At 30.0% G+C, this 22873-nt stretch overlaps 1 protein-coding gene across 5 annotated transcripts in view; it reads right to left on the bottom strand.

Annotated features, from left to right (window-relative positions):
• LOC113519215 (LON peptidase N-terminal domain and RING finger protein 2) overlaps positions 1–20714 on the bottom strand; it is a 40617-nt gene extending 19903 nt beyond the window's left edge. Inside the window, exons 1-6 of one of the 5 annotated variants that reach the window (XM_026904278.3) lie at positions 20541–20714; positions 16325–16375; positions 15414–15449; positions 2592–2965; positions 2090–2236; positions 1614–1663 (exon numbers count right to left, since the gene is read on the bottom strand). In XM_026904278.3, coding sequence (XP_026760079.1) covers positions 1614–1663; positions 2090–2236; positions 2592–2965; positions 15414–15449; positions 16325–16375; positions 20541–20582 — 700 coding nt within the window. In that variant the 5' untranslated portion in view covers positions 20583–20714. Of the gene's footprint in view, positions 1–1613; positions 1664–2089; positions 2237–2591; positions 2966–4878; positions 5279–5465; positions 5672–15413; positions 15450–16324; positions 16376–20540 lie in introns of those variants that run through there. The other 4 variants (XM_026904271.3, XM_026904286.3, XM_026904294.3 and 1 more) reach the window with 4 other exon arrangements.
• Between the last annotated feature and the right edge of the window lie 2159 nt (positions 20715–22873).

Genomic DNA, 22873 nt, shown 5'->3' with positions numbered 1-22873 from the left:
TTAAAAGTATTTCTTTAAATAATGAGGAAAAAGAAAGAAAAATGTAGGGAGGAGTACATAAAGAAATTCTCTAGAAATTCTCTAGCTAAGTAAAAGCTATTCTGACAATTGGTTTGAATAGATAAGAGTTTACATTATAGGGGTTGCGGATGACAATATAATCAGAGAGGAACTGGAAGTATTTGATCACTGTAAGAGATATTTCGAAAGTTTATTTAAATGTGGAAGTTAATAGTGAAAGTGATAAAAGCATGGATGAGGTAATAAATGCAACGAAGACAATGAAAGTTGGGTAATCAGCAGATTCGATAGAATATTTGCTGAAATGCTTAAAGAAGGTGGAGAAATCATTGAAGCTTGCTATCTGCTATTTAACAAATGTTGGCGGTTCAATTGTGTACTAGCAAAATTGTTATTGTGGCACTATATAAAGACAGTGGGTCATAGCAGGAGTGTAAAAATTTTCGTGGAATAAACCTTTTTAGTGCCGTAGACGTATAATTTGCTTAGGTTTTGACTAAAAGAGTAATGAATGAAACAGAGAGTAAAATTTGGGACGTATAAGCAGGTTTTCAAAAAGATATAAAATGTACGCATTAAGTTTTTTCCTTAAGAATTATAGCAGAGACAACTGTAATTCAACATCAGAAGAGTTTTTACGTCTTCTAGATGCTGAAAAAGCTTATAATAGAGGGAAGAGTTACTACATGTGGTTGTCACTGGGTGTGTATGGAGCAGACTGTCTGTGTTAGCACAAATGGGCTGGTTTGGCACTGAACATGGGACTAAATGGGGCTGTATGACATTTTCTTGGCTATTCAATCTATGTGTTTATGGACAGTTATTTGACCGATTTGAAAGAGTCTGATTGCGGATTTTAAATATATGAGTCTCTGTTTAAGACTTTTATATGCCGCCTACTATGTACTGCTTGCATCGTCGAGATATGAATTACAAGAAGTGCTGACAGCAATGAATAAAGCATATTCAATAAGTGGCATGAAAATAAATGCGAAAAAGATGAAGCTAACGGTGTGTTTAAAACCAAGTGAGTTTAGTTGGGTTCATTATTTATGAGGGAATGAAAGTGTGAGGGAAATATTAAAAGGAGCACAGTTTTCAATTATTACAAGCAAAAACCTATTGCTATCAGTATTTTATCTATAGAGATTTAAAGAGCTTCAACGAATGGAGATATCGGTAGGGGCTGCCCTAGACCGTATGTCGACCAAATAGGCGATGTGTTGAAGAGGGGCTAAATTCAAAGTACCATAACTGGCGAACGTGTAAAAAAATATTGACGATTTTGGAGAAAGTGACAGAGGTTTGTTTAAATTGAAGCATTTGGCGTGTTAATTTTTCCGCTTACCCTAATGGGAAACGGGTATGATAGATATGCATGTATGTCAAAAGTTAAAGTTTAATCAGTATTGAAGTATAAAACTATGACTGTAAAAAATTTAAATGAGCTTAAGAATTGAGAATGTTATTTACATTATAAATTTTTCTATAATGTTGTTTATTTTATTGTATAAATAATAAAAAGTGTATACATAATGACTTATAATTCGCATTGCAATTTTTGAAATACAGTAATAAATAAAATAACTTACCTGAACTGTCCTTCAGAGACTGCGATTCAAACGTTTGTTTGATGTAGGCTCTGTTTAAAAGAAAAATACATTAAGTTCAAACATTGGTAAAATCAATCTGCATCAATTAGCAACACTTTTAGCTTATTCATTTGTATTATACAAATGAATGAGCTAAAAGTGTTGCTAAGAACGAAACTCGAGAATTAATGGCTCAATTAATTTTTATTTTATTTTTAAAGATTCGTTGAAACCTAGTGAAGGTTCTTAAGAAAATAAAAATTGCCCAGAGTAACGTAAGAATCCTATTTTATTTTCTCATACAAACTGCTCCTAGCACTCATATAGATTTTGACAGAACGACGCCTGCCTGTCTAGTTAGTCTATATGAGTTAGACTTTGTGTAAATTATAAGCATCGTTGTGCTTCAACTTAAAATTTTAAGTATATACCAACACATAGCACAAATCGTATGACGATAATTAAAATTCACTTACCTAATTTTCTTTTCAGTTTGTAATAACTTTTCTAGTATATCTTTAGCCAAGACGTTGACTTGGGATACATCAAATTCAACATTTCCGCATGGACATCTCTTTACTGTTCCATCCCATTCCAATTCCAGTTGGTTATTTCGAACACATCTGGCAAAAATAAATTATTATATTACTACCACATAATAACCAGTAAAATATATTCTTCTCTATTACCGAATCTATTTGAATTTTTTTATAAATAATTTACAATCTAGATATAGTCATCATAAGCAAGGAAATTAATTCTTAATGTACTTTCGAAGTCACTACTCTATGTTATTATTATTAACAAGACATACAAGACATACAAGCAATTAATAAATTGTCCGTGTAATAATTTCACTATACTTTCAGAAATTTTAATTTAAGAAATAGTGTGCTATTATTTTCTGTCTCTAAAATTCAAATTTTTGGCACAATAGGACACAATGATTCTTACATAAATAACATATTGAATACTTACTTATAGCATCGAGTGTGTCCACATTTTCCGGATACTGGATTTGAGGGTAAAAGTAAGCAGTCAGGGCATCGCAAACTATACTCGTCGATGGTTAAATGCATAGCGGCAAATCTTAATATTTTATCAGCCATTCGTTTGACGCTCGTGTTTACTACGGAATTTAGAGAAATGGGATAGGGATATAGAAAACATAAACGGTTGCGATTAGAATTTCTTCTGGACTGATGTGAAACTAAATTTGAAGAGGTTTGGGGCTTGGGTTTTGGACGCGACGGCTTCATAGCTGACGTCGATTGCTGTGGTAACGCCCAATCTGACACTTCTGAGAAAACTAGTGAGCTCGCTACTGACGTGGAAGCAAACTTCGCCTGTACCTAGAAGAAAATAATAAAATTTAAAAATGTAGATGCTATGTATCCAAAATTTCTTATATGTTATTTTCTAATAGCCCTTACTCGTAACTTAGACCGCATAACCAAAATAAAAAGGAGCTTATTTCCTTTTTCATCCGAATTAGTACTTGTACATCAAATTTCATGATGATGGTTATAGTTAAAATGCCAAAAAATAACAAACAAATAAAATCACTTTCACATTAATATACATTCGTAAGTTATTTTTACGTTATCCTTATGAGTATGTACAATATTCGCATAGTGATAAGGTACGAATTCATTTAATGAGCCACTTATTATTGCTTATCCTTAGAACAAGTACCAACAAATCTATTAATAGAATCATCCTTAGCGAGTTCGTGGGATAAAATGAGAGTGAAGTATGCTTTCTTGTTCTCTCTCAAGTAAGTGCTGACCGCGATTCTTAAATTCGTTTGTATCTTATCTAGGGAGGTAGCAATAGCTAATAAATAATAGCTACTACCTCCCTAGCTAATAATGTTGTCGAGTGCGATGTGCTTAATAATAGCTTGTTAGAAATAAATGTTACATTAGGATAGCTATCGTGGTTTATGTGTCAATTGCTCTATCACGTATTATTAATATAGGTTGTAAACTATACTAATATTATAAAGAAGCAAGATTCATTATAAATTAATAATTTTAAAAATGCTTTAAAAATTATCTCACTTTTAGAGAGTTACATTATCAAAGAGATCAATATATACTATATATTAATTACAAAAAATCAACCTACGCGTGCGAAGCCGGCCCGATTTGCTAACACTAAATAAAAGAGTTCTTTGTACCCATATTTGTTTTTTTAAGTTTATGTTTCTTAAGGTAATAGGTACCTAATAAAATTATGTTTCTTTAATTACGTATGAAAAAATTCCTGGACATGCTGATTTCTCGTTTAAAGTTTTGTAGTCTATCATTGGTCAACAAAATAAATTAGATTATAAAGAGGTATAGCATATATTTATACTAGTGGAATCAGTACATTCCGTAGAATTCCGTACAAGTGCAGAAGTCTATAAGATTAGATAGATCTTTGTTATTCTTTCACGAAAAATTACCGGACGGATTTTGATGAAACTTTGTAATGTTAGGTATATATATACATAGCTTATGCAAAAGTATACAAATGACTATAATAGACAAAGATATTAGGTAAATTGTCCGAAGTATATCTAAATGAAGTCGACAAAAATCCTGCCAGATGGCAGCGTTTTTTTCCGCGTGCGCCGTAAAAACGATAAAGTTAAACGAAGTTTATGGTGAAAACTGTAGTTAGAAGTTCTAAAAAAAGTCCGCGCCTTCACAAATTATTTTTTAGAAAAAGCAAGACATTTTAATTTAATATTGTATTTACAGTGGACATTTATGATTTTATATATTAATCTTTATCCAAATAAATACTATACAAAATAGATAATCTTTGTCTTTTACAGTAAATAATTTGTGTAAATTGTTTTAACTTTAAGATAGTATCTTTAGTAGAACGTGCGTAAGTTGCGCTTGCGCGGTGTCAGTTTAAAATTAAATTCGAAAAAGGTTTTGTAATTAATTTTAGTTATTTTATTGAAGCTTTACAATATTTTAAGAATAATTTATTGAATTTTTTAATTTAAAAAAATTAAGGTTTAGTTATTTTTGAAATGAATGATTTCTGAATAAATGATATAAATACCTAGGTAGATTCCTGTTTATTATAATTAAGTATTTGAATAACTTATGAAAAAAAGTATTAAGAACATATTACAGTTTCAAAAATAATAAAACAACAAAAAATATTAAAATTACTTAAGACAATGATTTGTATGTTTTCGCTAAGAAACGGATCGTTGTAAAATTCATGAAGTTGAAAGTAAATAGGTTTATTTACTTACTTAGACAGTACTTAACTTAGACAGACTTTAAGATACTGGGGAATTATTAAAAAAAATAATTTTACAATTAAAATTAATCTACAGTATTTGTCAAATATAATTTTTGACTAAATTAATAACACTGATGCCTATTTTATAAATGAACGCCTTATATAAACAATGGATTTATGTTATCTAAAACGTGACCTCACACACGAGCGCGATAACCATTAAGGACAAACAATATATTGCTAAAATATATTTTTTATCTATTGACAAATTGAATGTAGTTAGGTAGATAGTTATGTAAACGCAGACATACTTGCGTTTATGGTGAATTGAATTACACAAACTTATTGACAAATAAGTGTAGGTACTAACATTATAATTGTAAAATATATTTCAAGTAAATCAATATATTATGATAACCTACAAGTATAAATTGCAAAAAGTTTCTATTGTATAAACTAGTACTACTGTGTGGGTAGATACCTACGTATAAACAAAAAATAAACAAAAAATTAATAAATACTAAATACTGTGCTGCAAAATATGTAAGTAATAATTATTTTACACTATATTAGTTACTATAAAAATAATATTCTTACCTTATATTAGTTATAAAAAAAAACATTTTAAACACAATACGAAATAAAAAATTATATAAAAGGAAAAAAAAGTAATTTAAAATTTTATTAATTTACCATACAGCAATGTGATTAAAAGTATAACAAATTAGTCCACAAAAGTGCACACCGTCGTAAATGCGAAACTACAAGTACGCGCGCCGCGACGTCGCGTCGTCGCTCGAGTAACCAAGCGGTATGACAATATGAACTTGGCCTAGTGAACGCGAGGCGAGGCGTGCTCGCCGCGGCGTGCAACGCTTGGCCGCTCGTTCTCTGATTACGTATCTCGCAGTGTTTGCAATAGTCGAAAATTGCACGATATTTTTTTTTTGGTGAATCTTTATTTTGATCATGTTTTGAATTAAAAATTTATGGTCATATTTTTTATGGCTTTTATATAATAATACAAGCTGTATCGCGCAGCTTCGCCCATGCCACGTCGTATCGTGATGTTGAATAACCTATAACCATCCTCAGGGGAAAAGGGATTGTTAGCGATAGGGTCTAAGAGCGCCATTGCTAACAATCTTACTAATCAGGTCGTGAAACCTCCACATGGTTTCCCCTGGAAACTATCGTGGTTACTTCTAGTGGTATTCTTCACGATGGGCTTACTGACCGGCTTTCATAGTTATCTATCATCTTCCATTATTGCCCCGCCAGCGTATACCGTTAGCGCAGGCGGGGGGTTACTATTTCATTATCACTCATTTAAACCGGTAACCGTCCTTAAAAAAATAAGCTATAAAATTTTAAAATTATTTTACAAATTTTACTGATACTTCCAGAGATGAACAAACAAACTCTTCCATTTTATTTTTATTACAATCAGTATAGATTTTGTACAGTCCATGCCAACATAAAACAATACCATAATTGCAATTATTTCTCAAACAATTTGGGGTAATGAAATGAAATGAAATTTATTTATTTGTTATAAAAGTAGTACATAATATATGGTATGGTTATTTCTGTTATATATATCTCAATTTTAGTCTTTACAGACATGCAAATATATATTTGAATTAATCTATTATTATTCTATATACAATTCAATTAAAGTATACATTTATTATTATTATAAAAAGTAATAAAAATATTTTTATAAACTGTCATATATTCATTACGAATGTTAAAATTATATCAAGTTCGTATTTTCAATATATTATGTTTTCTAATAATTATAGTTCAACATCATTTATATAATCACTTATTGTCAATTAATAAATTAAATAATTGTATTTTAAATTGTGTCGATTATTTTAAAGGGGTCGGTAATTTGTTGTATATCCGGATAGCCATTGGATAACAACTTCTTTTATATAGGTCCGTTAAAATTATAGGCAATATTAGCTTATTTGGATATCTTCCACGATAATTGTCGACATTATTACAATACTTTTCAAATAAATAAGTATGTGTTTTCACAAAGTTACATGTTTCATAAATATATATCAGCTATATTTACAAGACGCCATAAGACATAGGAAAAACTATTAATTTTACTGTTTAGGTTTTTTATGTGTGGTTTCCATGTACAGTGATTATCCAACATGATTCCTAGAAATTTCACAATGTCACATTCATTAATTAATTGATTATTGTGTTTAATCATTAAGTCAAATGTTTTGTTATTTCGTTGATTATTTATTGAATATATTTAGTTTTGTCTATATTAATTTAGATTATTTTCTTTTAGATTATTATTTTAGATTATTTTCTTCTAGCCAATTAATAATATCAGATACGGTTTTATTAATTTCTTTATTATATACATACTCAGAGTCATTGCGATATATAGCCATTGCGATACCAAATATGGTATCGCAATGGCTATATCGTCCGCAAATAGAGTGCAAAAATGTCTGGTTATAGTCGGTAGGTCATTTATGAATAAAATAAATAATAATAGACCCAAAATACTTCCTTGTGATATTCCAATGTCTTTTACTTTATCGTCAGATTTATACAATATTTCGTTTAACTGTGGATCAAGATTTGTTAGTTCAACTCGTTGAATTCTATGACTTAAATAAGTTCTTAACCAGTTATAAGCATTGCCCCTAAGTCCATATCTATCACATTTAGACAGTAATAGCTCATGTGAAACGAAATCAAACGCCTTGCTCATATCATAGAATACAGTTGTAACTTCAATAGATTTATCAACATTACTCAAAATGGTACTGGCGAGTCTAAAAGCTGCTAGCGAAGTAGATTTTCCCTTTTGGAAACCGTTTTGATTTTCATTCAATATATTATGTTTATTTATAAATTTTGTCATTCTATTATGCTCTTTCATAGATTTTAGATAATACTGATAGTAGTGCAATTGGTCTAAAGTTATCGACGTGCTCAGTATTATGCTTCTTATGTATAGGTTTTACAATTGTAATTTTTAATTTGTCTGGGAATATACCGTGAAGAAATGACAGATTTATTAAGTAACTTAAAACGGGTGCTATAATAGTTTTGGTAGCTTTGATTATATTCATAGGTAGTTCATCATTTCCTACTGATTTTGTGTTTTTTTGATTTTGTATTATACTACATATCTCATTTTGATCTGTTGGAAATAAAAATTTGCTGTCATTTATACGTTGAACATTTCGTAAATTATTATTTTTAAAACAATAGTTATTTTTTGTTACATTTATGAAGTGCTCATTAAAAACTTTAGCTATATCTTCTGGCTAGTCAATTACTTTGCAATTGTGTTCTATCTGTTTTATGTATTGTTTTTTTATGTTATTATTGGTCTTTATGAGCTTCCAAGATGTTTTACATATATTACTAGATTTACTGATGATTTTGTTATTCTGAAGTTTTTGTGTATATATATATATATATATATATATATATATATATATATATATATATATATATATATATATATATATATATATATATTCCTTAATACAACTGAATAGTTCTTGTATTTTATCTTATTTCTTAAATTTCGTTTTTTATAATATTTAAATCTATGATAACGTTTTGTTTTACATGCCAAACGTATACCTTTTGTAATCCAAGAATTACTTTTCTGCTTTGAAACCATTTTTATTCTTTTGATTGGGATGCATAAATTATAAAACAATATTATCAAATCTAAGAATATGTTAAAAGCTTCATTTACATCCTTTTTTATTATAAACTTCAGTCCAAGATAGACTATTCAAACAGTTAATCAATTTTGTAATATTTTCGCTACAAAAATCTCTTTTTTTTTTTAATAAAGTAATGTTTTGATTTGTTTACAGTCTTATTTATTGGAACCTCTAGAGATTCTGCCGTATTATGATCTGATAAACCTAAGTGGTGTATCTTGCTCATAGCGTCCGGAACATTGCTAATTATGAGGTCAATTCATGAATTTTATCTCGTAGGTTCAGTTATATGAGATTTGAAACCATAGTTTTAAAGTATTCTGACAAAGTCCTTACATACATTATTTTCTTTCAACATAATAATATTAAAATCTCCCGTTATAATATTTTTTTTATTTATTTTTGATTAAATTTTATGTAATATCTCTTCCAGTTTTTGTATAAATGTAAAGAGATTAGATTTATTGCAATCAGGAATTCTATATAAGCTACTACTATATATATAAGCTACTACTAATATATACTAAACAATTATGTTTGGGTATTTCTATTTCACAACATTCGAAATATTTCTCACAAGTCATATCTTTTAAATATTGTATTTTTTGGTACTCCAAATTATCCCTACATAGAATACATACTCCACCCCGCTTTTGATTTCTAGAATACGAATCAGCAAGCTCAAAGTTATTCAAGTAAAGATTTCGTTCATTACCAATTTGTTTCCGATAAGCAAATGACATCTATATCTCTATAGTCTTTTGATAATTCATCTAGTGTTATTGAAAATAACTCTTGTTTACTGAGAATGCCTGCAATATTTTGGTATAATATTACTAAACTACTCGTATTGTTTGAGGTCTCGAAATAAATGTAACTTTTCTGTCATCAAGAGAAGTATATGTTCTTTTGTTCTTTTTTGGTTTGTTGGAGCTATTAGTTTTTACGCCGCTTTTAATGTTGTGATTTGTTAATGATTCTAGTCCATTTTTGTAGTTAATTTTATACATAATATACACATTTTTTATGTAAGTGTTTTTATATCCTGATAATCAATTTCAATATTTAATTTCATAGATATGGTTTTAATAATTTTGTTTGGTATTGGATTTACTTTGGGATAGTCAATATTTAAAAATGTACAATTTGAATAATTTTGAATTAGCATTTCCAGTTCATAATTTAACTTTTTTACATTCAGATAGGAATTAGTATTTACACTTAATATAAATAAATTGTTGTTTTTAAATTTTGATGATATGTTACATATTTCTGACATAATTTTATATGGGTTCTTGTCATTTGTGCCTATAGATAGTACAATAATGTCATTTTCAGTTATACTTGTTGAACTATAAAAACTAGTCAATATTTGAGATGAAGTAGCATATGGCTTAACAAATCCATGAATACTATAAATATTATTCCATTTACCAAATCTATCCGCTAACATTTTCTCAGTTAATCGATTTACAAGTTCGCCTCCAAATATATGTATTTTACTTATTTTATCATATACTATAGTGCCTGTATTTATTGATTTCTCCGTATTAATGTTTTCATTATAACATAGATTAAACTTTTGTGCACTAACAAAGTCTTCCGATTTACATCTATTTGTACAAGTGCTTCTTGTTTTATTCTTTGATATTTTTTCACTTAGAGGGCTGTTGCATTTTACTTCTTTAATCAAAGGTAGAGATCTATCTAGTCCAATCCGATTAATTTCTTGGTTAAACCCTATTTTTTTGCTTTTAAACTTTTCCTTCTTTCCTTTATTAGTGTAATTTTAGGGCTGGATGTACAAAAATGGGTAAGTTTTTTAATCATTGTTTTATTTTCCAATATTGTATTCTTTAAAGCAAAATTTTCCTGGAGTAAATTACAAATTTCGTTGTCCGCTATTTCTATTTTTTTTGTAAAATATCGATTTCACTTTCCATATGTTCTATTTTACTACAATCCATGAGTTCTATGTCAGGACAGCTTCTATTCAATATGTTTATTGAATTAAGGGTGTGTCTTCCAAGTTCTTCACTATCATCAGACAATAATTGGAAGGAGTTTTCAGTTGATACATTTATTTTAAATTTCTTATTTCGTAGCATGACATTATCGTTATTATGCGGTGAGCTGAAGTATTTTATAAGAGGTGATGCTTTACAAGGAGTTGATTTCTTCTGCAGTTTGCTTACACATTCAAAACATTTCCAATTTGCCTTGTTTTCTGTTGTCATAATACGAAAACGTCCAAAAGAGACATCAGTGCAATCCAAGTGATATAGTGTTCTGCATACAGAACATGTCAATTTTTGTTTATTGTCTATTTCATTACAACATTTTCCGCATAACAACTCCGTCTTGAGGTTATTTGTTGATTTTGTGAGTAGTGTAAGCTGTTTATGGTTCTTTATGGTCTATTAGAAAAATCAGTTGCGCTATTATACATTAGATGGAGTTATACTTCAAATGTATTAACATATCAAGTAGTTTTTGTAATAAAATATCAATCGTTTGTTGGGGATCGAACCACGGACCTCTCTGTCATCAACTGTTAAAAAGTGGTCTAGCAGCTGTTACGCTATCGGAAATATATATTTTTTTTTTGTTAATTTATAAGTTAGCTTCAGTGTTGCATGAGCAACAGTGACGGTTAACAATGACTTGTTATTTTCAGCAATTAAAACAGTAGGTGACTCACCGGGGCCGTTGAATACGCCGATGCAACTCACTTTTTTTAAATTGTTTTTATAATATTTTACTTTAAATCTTGTTTATGTTCCTTTTAATTTTATAATTATTTATGGCTTAGGATATTCTGCAACTATTGATATAAATTTCACTTCCAAACGGAAACTTTTACTATATATAACAATTAAATTTCAGCGGAGCGATCTTTCTTTCGTCTGTGCACTTGATCGATCTTGAAGACTTTGAAGACCTTTACGACCTTGGTAGCCGAACATTACTCAATATTTATTGCCAAACTGAAAATTTTTTGTATAATCTAAAAGCGATTAACAAGCGAATATTAATATCATCTCTGCAGAATTATAGGGAACAAAAATTACTATTATATTTTAGATGTCTTTTGCAATTTGATTGCAAATAGCGCGGTTTGTCAAAGGAAAATTCATGTAACTGATATGTAGATTTTAAAAGCTATCATGTTACCTAACACCTACTATTTATTGACAATAATCAAAAGTACGCGAAATGTTCATGCAGTGTTTGCACAGCATTGACCATTGTAGGGAATCGCCCTTAGATACGGGCCGAGTTAATCAGCACCTCAACTGGCGAGCAACAAACTACTATAATTATGGAATTCTAAAACAAGAGCCGGTTTCCTTAATGGAGCGCCTGGAGGGGATATTTTAAATACGAAAACATTGGATATGAGTTGTAATGAATGATATCTGAAAATAAAAAGTTTAACTAATAATATATAAAATATTACCTATAATTCTTTTTATTTTGATAAAAAAATTAAATAGTATAAAATGTGTACCTAACACTAGAATATTCTTTATACATAAAAACTAAATTAACGTAACTATTTGACAGTAAGTAAATTAAGGAAGTTGAAATAAAAAGAAAATCAATTATAATACTAATTATATTTTAACTTTTATTTAAACGATTGATATGTTTATAATTATTTATTTATTTAAGGCAAACAGACAGCTAGAACAATACATAATTACACACTTAAATAGTAATTTAACAGCCACTAAAGTTTGCACAAATATAATATAAGGAAGCACAAAACTAAACAATACTATTGAAAACTATAGCAACATTGTCAATAATAATGCTCAGATGCTAACAAAGTCATCCATTTTTTGAGAACACATTATTTGAGAATAATACCTGTATACTCGTAACTAATAAAAAAAATAATTAAAAAGTATAATTTGAAAATAAATTTGAATTAAAATACACACATATCAAATAAATTAACTTAATTTATTCAAATATCGCAGCCAAAGTAATATGCAAAGGTGATAGAAATGATCTCGGCCACACAGCTGATATAATATGTATTATAGGATTCCATTTCAAAGTCTTCGACTATGTGCAGCATCGGTCACGAGCTGTAAAGATTCTTAACTTTTAATTATTTATGTAAAACTCCCCGAACCTTTTTTCTTGATTGAAACCACGGTTTTCTACAATAAACTGCTTCACAATGGACATGTTTACCTTATTAGACGTTTTAAAAGGACACCCTTCACGAATCTTCTCATTCAAATAAAGTTGTCTATGTTGGAATTTTGCATACCATCGCCTTATAGAACTTTTAAATGTGGGATTTTTCTTGTTCAGTACAATCTTGCGCAGTAAAACCACTTTTAAAATCATAGAAAATCATTGCTCTGAAATCTTATCGCGTTAGCCCTATTTTCACTTCACTCGAGAAACTTAAATTTTGATAAAACCTCAATTTTGATTTTATCATTTTCTTTTTTTATAATATGAAGGTTTTGCTTGCTTGATTTAAAAAATATTGGAAATTCATGTGGTCGTCTTTTATCTTAAATCTTTTAATTTGTCCCATATATTATTTAAAATAAAATGATATACTCAATTACTATTTTTTATATATTTTTTTAATTAAATAATGATAAAATAATATACCTTGATAGTGTTCTATCAAGGTATATTCCGAGATCCTTTACAAAATCTTTATACTCCACTGATATCCCGTCGAGCATTATGTGAGGTAGATTTCCCCAGAAAATTCTCGAAATATAGTTAGGTTTATAGTTAATTCAAAAGATTTACACCACTTCGATATGTGTGCTAGATCTTTGTTTAGTATATATACCGCAGAATCTGTCATGAAATGAAGCGTGCGAGTAAATTTGAAATTTTTTTAATTAACTACTTTAATTTTTTAGTATTTGGGGCATTTTTGGTTATCATTTTAGTTTTTTTTTTTTTATATTGCATAGAATGAATAATATATTTCTCGATACAACTCAATTCAATTTAGTATTTAGTTAAACTTAGAATAACATTTTAGAATTAGAACTTTACCAGAGGGAGATTTTGTTTTGTACAACAGTTATTTGCTTGGATACTTCTGTACCATTCGTGTTTCAACCGTAAAGCAGTTGTGTTTGCATGATTGTGTTTTGGTTTGAAGGGTGGGACATGGTGTGAATTTACAGGGTATAGAGGAATAACAGTTGAGTCCTCAGGAATGGCAACGCATGGGGGTATTATGAGCGAAACAGTATATTCTGTTATGTCCATGGTACTGTTCATGTCTATAAGCGACGGTTACCATTTTCCATCAGGTGGGCCATCAGCTTGTTTGCCATTCTAAGTTGTATAAAAAAAACTTAGAATTAGAGCCTAGAATTAAGGCCTAAAATTAGAATCTAGAATTAGAGCCTAGAATTAGAATCTAGAATTAGAGCCTAGAATTAGTGCCTACAACTAGATTTTAGGCCTAGTATCTAGAATTAGAATTATGAATTTAAAGTTTGCTAGTATTTAAAATGCTATGTGGACTTAAAAAATTTTTTTTTTCATCATGTGACCAGATGACTCTTTTACAAAATTTAATAATTGCTTTAATTTGAACTTTAGTTGAGTTATATACGATGGTTTGTACCAAGCAGAAGTAACGTCGAATAAAACAAAAATTCAATTTTAACATTGACAATCAATTATTTGGGAATTAATAATCGTACAGAAAATTAATGTCGGGTTTTGGAAACTGCGAAATATTCTCTATGATATGCAATTAGTGCCTATTGATAAAAAATAAACTTTTTTCATAAAGATAATTGAAACGTTTTGAATGTATGAATTACGAAATTAAACTAACTGCGGATATTCGTAGATAACCCTGAAAATACCGCCTTTAAATAAACATTAGAAATATTTTAAGAATTTAGAACAATTGCATTGAAAGTTGATGTAAAAAAAGTGTCCCTTACGGTATTGCGGTAATAAAATTTTTACAATCGATTATCGGACTAGCTCTTCCTCGGCTCACATTGGAAAGTTTGAAAACAATGTTTGTTTATTGCCCTTTTTTGGCTTGTATACAAAAAAATAAGCTTTTAGACAATCTTTATAAACAATAAAATATGCAGGTGTGCAGATTACTTTTTATTAACAATATTTTGAAAATATTTACTAATAATAAAAGTTTTTTATTATAGAGGTTTCAAACTTCTGACTGGCAGTCTAAATTTAGAACTGTAACAAGCACACATTTACAAAACAAACACTTGCCAATCTGTCAATATGTGAGCATATTATAATATCTGTGAAAACCATAAACGTATTATGGATTTCATTGAAAGTTCTTTAAATCGAGTTTGTACTTTTGTTTTCGAACCAAAATAACTGGTATTACCGCGATAGAAGTCAGTTTTTCCTAGAACAAAATCTATTTACAACACACAATGGTATCTGTTTGCCAAATTTGAACCACTTTTGAAATACATCATAAATTTTAAAACACATCATCATGAATTTTTAAATACATAATCATAAAGGTGTCGTATTTCTATGTTCCTTGGGAGTTATTCTTGGAAAGTTATTCAGTATCTATTAAATTAATACTATTACTGAATTTACGGTTTTACAGTTAGTATTTGTGGGCCAACAATATGTAAATCTATTGCAAATGTCATATCGATGATATCAGTAGTTGCTAAGATTACGATAAGATGCTAAGATAAGGCTATGACAGACGTAGGAACGGGCAAAGTCGTACCATAAGGGTACAAGAGGGATCTTGTACCAATTTGATTTGGAATAGTAATAATAATGAAATTAATTAAAAACTACTCACATGACGACTGGTTTGCGGCTGAGCTGACTCAAGTACCTGTTGAGAAAATACGGATTATAAGTCTTAATAATATTTTCAAAACTATGATTTTGAATTTGAATAAATAGTAAGTAGATCGACTAATCGTAGCAAATGATTTAAAAATTAATTTAGTACACCAATAAAAACGTACCCTTTAAAATAAAAAATAAAAATGCAAATAATATACATTATAATGAGGTACAGACTACTAAAAATAATGATTTCAATTAAAAACTACTTATACTGGGTAAAATACAGGCTATATACATATATATTCTTCATAATATTAGAGTGTAAGGAGTCTTCATAAAAAGAGTCTTTCTGAACAATACTTCATCTTCAGAATGTTTATGGTTTGATTAACATAAATTACTAGTAGATTTTGTTCTATAAAAAACTTCGACTTCAATGGTGACAAAACGGACAAATAATTAGTAATCAAAATAAATTTTATTTAATTAAAAACGCGTGGTTTTGTGTCTATATATAGATAGATTTTGCTTAGCAACAAACAGTGTTACAATTTACAAAGAACAGGCAAAATTTTTATGGTATCGACAGGAGAAATCAACTCCACTTATTGAAATTGATCCACGTGACCTCTGGCAATCATTTTTTGAGATATACATCAAAGTAGATTTTTCAATACGCTTGTATTTTTTGTTTATACCCAGTGAAACCTTATATTTTATAAAACAAAATCTTAAACATATTTCAATGTGCTTGGGGCAAGTTGTTCAGTAACTCGATGCCATTATTACTTAATTAACACCAATAGGCGATATTTTCGCATGAGTAATATAAAATAAGTAGTTATAAAACCAAGTACAATTATTAAAAATGATGAAGTATTCAAAACTATTAAATTATTAGCAAAGTAAAAGACTTACTTCTTGTAATGTCGTAGAATCAGCTTCTTCTGGGGGTTCTAGTGTTGGATCCTGTGAAATGCAATATAAAAGTTACAAACGATTTTAATACTAAATACCTAATAATAAAACACTGAAACACTGAATAATCAATACATATAATAAAATAAAAAGTAACTGGTCGCTTTCTGCACATGGAAGATATATAAGAAAAACTATTATAGGGGGCTTTATGAAGTAGTAGAACCCAAAACATTTTTTTTTAATTTTGTCTGTTTGTCTGTGTGTCTATGCGCGCTAATCTCAGAAACGGCTGATCCGAGTTGGATGCGGTTTTCACTAATGAGTTGGGGTCTGCTTTAGTTTAGTGTTTATTTTATTTCAATCGGCTCATAAATAAAAAAAGTTATATTAATCTAAACAATCACATATAAAATGCTATAAAATAACCGATCAGTTGAATTGGCTGAAACTTTATGAAGGTAGGTTATACATCATGTATTAACTCATAGTATATTTTATATCCGATTTACGCAGGCAGCGCCACGGGAAACAGCTAGTTATACCTATAAACTTTTTGCAGGTTCTATAATTAATATACCATTATCTGTACTGACACTGCTTAACAACCGCTTTCCTCACACTGATGCACTATAACATATATATTTATTATTATGAAATTACTATTAAAATTGGACAATGTCTGAACATGGAAGCTATTTAAGCCTAAACAATAATTTTTAGAATTTATATCTGTCTGTCTGTTAGTTTGTTCCAGAATACCGCAAAAACTACTACACTAATTTGAATACGGTTTTCACAGTTGTATTTCAGAAAATCTATCTTAAAATATAGTATGTTTTATCTTGATAGGCCATTTAGAAGTGATTTAATTCATTAGTTCCAAATCCTTCTGTCCAAAGTCGTGGGCAAATGTTAGTAAAGAATATAGTAATTATAACTATGTTGTATTTTTTTCTCCTAGCCTCTTACAATTGTTAACCTGGTGATAAAAGGCAGTTGGGGATAAAAAAGTAACCGAAGCCTTTTTTTTATTGAAAAGTTGTTTTGGGGTTGAGAAAAATCAAATAAAATCTACACTTATAAAAACGAGAGATTTGTTTGTTTGAAATGGATAAACTCAAAAACAATTTAACAATTTAAAAAATGACTAGCCTTAAAATTCCATAAAAATTCTACCTATCCGTGTGACGCTAGGCTGAATTGCTATCGTATGTAATAATTATGTAATATGTGTTGAATACAAGTGCCAAAAGAAAAACAAATTGACCTTACTCCTACCATAATTATTCTAAGAGGCGTTTATTTCAATCAATAATATATTAATAAATAAGTATATTAACATAAATAAATTTTAATTTTGTCTTCAAAGTAGCAGCTACAATTACATTTTGTTCTACAAAACAAGTAGCGATCTCAATTTTAATCAGGACAAAATACATCCTGAGGTATTTATTACTTATTATTGATAATATTTGAATTTAGAACGCGGAATCGTGTGCCTAGAAACATCTTAATGTATATTTATTTACGATTGAAGAGGTATTTTTTCTAAGCATAATATGCTTGTGTACCTAATCAACATTTTAAGAATTTATTATTTGTTTGACATGACCTTGAACAGCGACCTAGCGTAAGTAAGCGGGTTTGGATGCATCGTTTTCCAACGTGGCGACCCCGACCTTTCGTTTAGTCATCTGCATCGATGTAATTATATTATACAAAATTTTGTTTGATCTTTTCAATTTTGTTAAACTAATAAATTTCAAATACAGCAGTTAATATGATAAGTAATATTAAAAATATATATACGAAAAATAAAAATCTATAGTATCAAAATCTTAATCTTACCCTGTTCATAAAAATGTCAAACCTCTCAAAAAACTATATTAGCAATTGAACTGTTATGTATCTTTAGTTTGTGCTAAATTCCTAATTTGAATAAAAGTGATAAAACAGTGTAAAAGTTAAAATAGGTTTTAGAAAGTTTTAATTTTTAGGAACAGGACGGGGGGTTCTGCCTATACGCAGGAGATCTAGCGTGAAAATACATATAGTCTTGTCATTTTTCATCTTGTAACGCATCATTAAATTGCAATATCTATTTATATATAAGCATATAATAAATAAATTAGTACATTAACAAAAATTAGGTGAAATAATGTCAATGGTAATTTTTATATCAAGTAAACCACTACAAGGCAACACAGAACAAATAAATCAACCGAGTTAAGTACCGTAATATTGCTTACAACGGCGCTTACGCAAAGTCAAGTAAGCGGTGGACTTATATAACGCGACCCAGTGGCACACTGACTCTGCGAATCGCGCTTGCACTCGATACCACCTACTTACATTTGTTCTATTACAACAACGCAACCAAACTAGGTAATAGTATCTGCCTATGTTATCCTAGTTATTTTTAATCCTTACCTAAGCCCTACCAGACCTACAGCTAATATATAAACTTCATTGCCTCCTTTTTGTAAATTGTCATCAATCATATTACTTAAACGCATATAATAAAAAAAATAATAATAATAATATTAGAGATGGCATGTAAAACCTAAATAAATCTCGAAATATTATACGCCAAATAATAAAATGTTAAATAATAAAACGTATACTTTTTTTGTGACATGAAAAAATATTATAAATGTTCAGTGATAACTGAAGGCTCCCCTCCTGATCCTGAAATGGGCATCAAGTCAATCTTGAGGTCCTTCTTAAACACGCCTACGCCTGTGTTTGGGCGGGAAGTAATATAATTTGTAAGGTTGACCACTTCGTTTTTCCCCTTGGATACCATCATGCTTTTCAGATGAATTAACATGATGGGTTAACTGACCTGCCCTTTTATCCTTATTAGTCATCATCCACTGGTACTCTGCCAGCGTAAACCAACAACGCCAACCCCGTATGGTTATCATTCCATTATCAGCTATTGAAATAATAAATACCTATGCCTATACGCGCAGCTGAAAGCTTCATCCTTCGCTTTAATCCTTTATCTGTGAGTACGATTAATTATATTTATTGATCGCGTTTTATTGATAAAATGCAAAAAATTCCAGTCCCTATCATAGATCCTCATATAAGAAAGACTTCTGTTCATATAACTACATTATATTATATCTTAATTGAAATAAAAACCTATTCGTAATGACTGTTCTAATTTGGTATAAAAATAGTTGTACTATGGAGTTTAACTGCATTTTTTTATAGCGATTTAAGGCGATTAGATTTATAGCTTTAGTTCTTGTCCAGCCTAGCAAATAGCCTATTACGTAAATGCCAGGGGGGAGGGATTGTTAGTAATTCAAACTACTAGTCGCATTGCTAGCAATGTACTCAGTCAGGTCGACCCCCACGTGGCCCTCCCTGGAAACTATCGTACTGAATTCCAAGTGTAATCACAATGGGCTAACTGACCTTGCATTTTCATTCTCACCTATCATCCCTCACTGGTGCCCTCCCAGTAAATCATTAGCGCAGACAGGATTACCATTCAATTATCATCCATAAAAAAACGTAACTGCTATGAAACGAAGAAAATAATTTTATTAAACTACCTCCGATAAAAAAATCACATGACACGACCATGATATGAAGTACCTGTTTATAACCAACAAAACTATGGAGAAAATCTACCTTCATTTTTATAATAAATTGGCGAAGTCAATTTAAACATGTACTTCGGTACTACAAATATATTGGCAATGATTTTTTATGACAAATTTCGTTCGTTGTTTGTTTTCATTTATATTTATTATATTACTTCTGTAGTAATATGAATAAAGGTCTTTCGCAGGTAGAGATCCGACGCCGTGACCGGCGCGCCGGTGGAGCAACAGCGCGTTGTGGCGGTACCGCGTGTAATTGTAGCGTCTTGTTTACAGACAATTTCGGCGCGCACTACTTTCAGCCGCCACACAACGCGACCTTTAAATATTCACTGGTTTCTTGTTTTCAATTTGAACACCACCCATTATGCCATGTCGGCGTTTTCCACCCTTACATATTTTTCTTACGTAATAACCGCGTGCTTCGTAATAATCTTTAAATTTCAGCTATGAAACGCTTAATAACCTTATATAATGTTACATAAATTTAATCAAATTTATTTTTAACATAATACTTATTTTTAATTTTTTTTAACTACCCTCACGGAATCAGTTATATCGCTAATTATTAGAAAATTAATTAAATTTCTTACCCACGATGAAGTTCCCGCATCTTGCCAGTCTTCAGGTCTCATTCTTCTACTCTGTTCTATGGAAAATGGAAACACAAAAAAACCGCGGTCTTTCCGAACTCTTTAAAAAAAATTCTTCGGACCAACCTCTAAAACACTACAACTCGATAGAATGACTACACTTCACTCACGCACGGACAGGGCCGGGCCGGTTTATGTGTTGCCAACTCGATATAAATTTTTTTAACCAGATTGAATTAAAAACGGGCCAATAATAATATTGGACTAAATAGTAACCTTAAAAGTAATAGAATATTAATAAAATACACTAAAAGGTCTATTTTCTTAAAATTTTAGTCTAAAATAGCAGAAAAATGTTTTTTTTTTATTAAATCTTATTAAATTTTTGAGTCTTCATATAACAGAACAGAAGAATGAAACCTGAGAAGTCGCAGCCACCAGGCTGGCCAGGCAGGCCGGATCACCGCCGTTTTCACATTAAGTCATTTTCGTGATTTTGTCTTTCACATTAAGTTATATTTCTAGTGTTGATATTTGCCAACAGTGTGCATTATAGTAGAACTATATGCAGATCACTTTTGTAGTAAGAAAATAGTGGACTATTTAGACTAACGCACATATTAGCTTGACGTTCAGAAAGAGTATATGCGACTAGATAATATATAGGTAGGGGCTTCACAAAACGCAAAAGAATACCTTTTGCTACTGTTGTGTGATTGTCAATTCTATATAATACTATTCTGTTAAATTTAATTACAATGTGTGCTATAGTAGCCTAAATATATATAACAGATCTTTCTAAAATAATTTAATTATATATTACAAAATGATCCTGTTGAAAATAAAATTTTGATAAAATGTGAAGTAACTTTAAAAATTAGAACCCTTTTAATGTATTTAATATATATTCACAGTAATGTTCAGAGGAATACCGTGGTCGTATGACATCTACCCTAAAAAAAATACATTCTAACAGTAGTGACCAATCGTAAAATTTAAAGTTAATCACATTATATATCTAGAGGGAACTAAATGACAATGGAAATGTCGTATGATCCAGGACTTATTTTAAGACATAAACAATAATTTCGAGACAAAATATTTCCACATTCGCCAAGATAATATATTTGGCTTACATTTGAGGCATGATTTTAGAAATTATTTTCAATTGTCTGTTGCAAGACCATCTGCTAGAAACAGCTAACAATTTATATATTTGAAATAAATATATATATGAAAGTGAGTTTGTTTATTACCTCTTAGTTATCTTTTTAACGGCTTAACCATTCATTATAAAATTCGGTATACACTTATCTACTATATAAGATGGGAAATTATATAATATGAAATTATGGAAAAAAAAAACTAGTAATACCATGTCATCAAATCAGCTGTAAACTATCCACTATTGCATATAGGCCTACCCCTTGGAGGGTTGGCAACTGCAGTTAGGCTTTAAAAAAATCTCTGTTGCCCACCGTCGATGTTTAAATTCTCTTAGACGCCTCTTACGACACTTACTATAAAGGAAGTGGGCTCATTTTATGCCAGCACTACACACACCAATAATGCTAAGAATAAATAATGGCAAGAACACTGTTATCATGATTTTAGTAGTGGTTTTGAAGCAGTGTACTTCGGGACTATGTTCTGTCTATACAGGACTTTGTGTAAAAACATTTGACCAAGCCCACTAGACAAGTGGTAAGCGACTTTATCCATGAAATCGACATCGCTAACAAGTTCGTGAGTTAGAATGAGACACCTGGAGTTGCTATCTCATTCTATCTCACGGACTCACTAGCAATGTTGATTTCATTCACGAATTCGCTTGTCACTTGTCTAGAGGGTCAGGCCTGGCATTGGTATCGAAATTTCCTTAGTTCAAACTTCCTAAGCGCCTGTGTAAATAGATTACTAGCTTTTTGTCCGGCAAAAGTATTAAATTTATTATCGTTGGTGACTGTTCCGATAGCATGAACATTAATGCTGGCATTCCACAAGGCTATTTGCTATTTCCAACGATGTTTTTGCTGCATATAAATGATATGTTAACCGTAGGTGATATATCATTTATATATCCAAATATACAACACTAGGGATGCCCATTATCTATCGTGGAACATAGTCACGAATGAAATCAAGAAAACATTGGCTAGAGTTTCTGATTGGAGAAAATTATGTCAAGTTTAAACCAGCTATGATACGAGCTTGCATATTTACTGTTATAAATAAACATTTACTGTGACTTCATAATTTCAGGGCACGTTCCTTATCATCTCTAAGAATATTGGAATCCTTAGAATCCTATCTCGTATGGGAAAATACCGAAA

The sequence above is a fragment of the Galleria mellonella genome, unplaced genomic scaffold (genome assembly GCF_026898425.1).
Source record: "Galleria mellonella isolate WM207_F2 unplaced genomic scaffold, CSIRO_AGI_GalMel_v1 utg33, whole genome shotgun sequence".
Classification (NCBI taxonomy): domain Eukaryota; kingdom Metazoa; phylum Arthropoda; class Insecta; order Lepidoptera; family Pyralidae; genus Galleria; species Galleria mellonella.
Note: the sequence above shows the minus strand (reverse complement) of the source record. Positions and strands in the feature narration are given on the sequence as shown.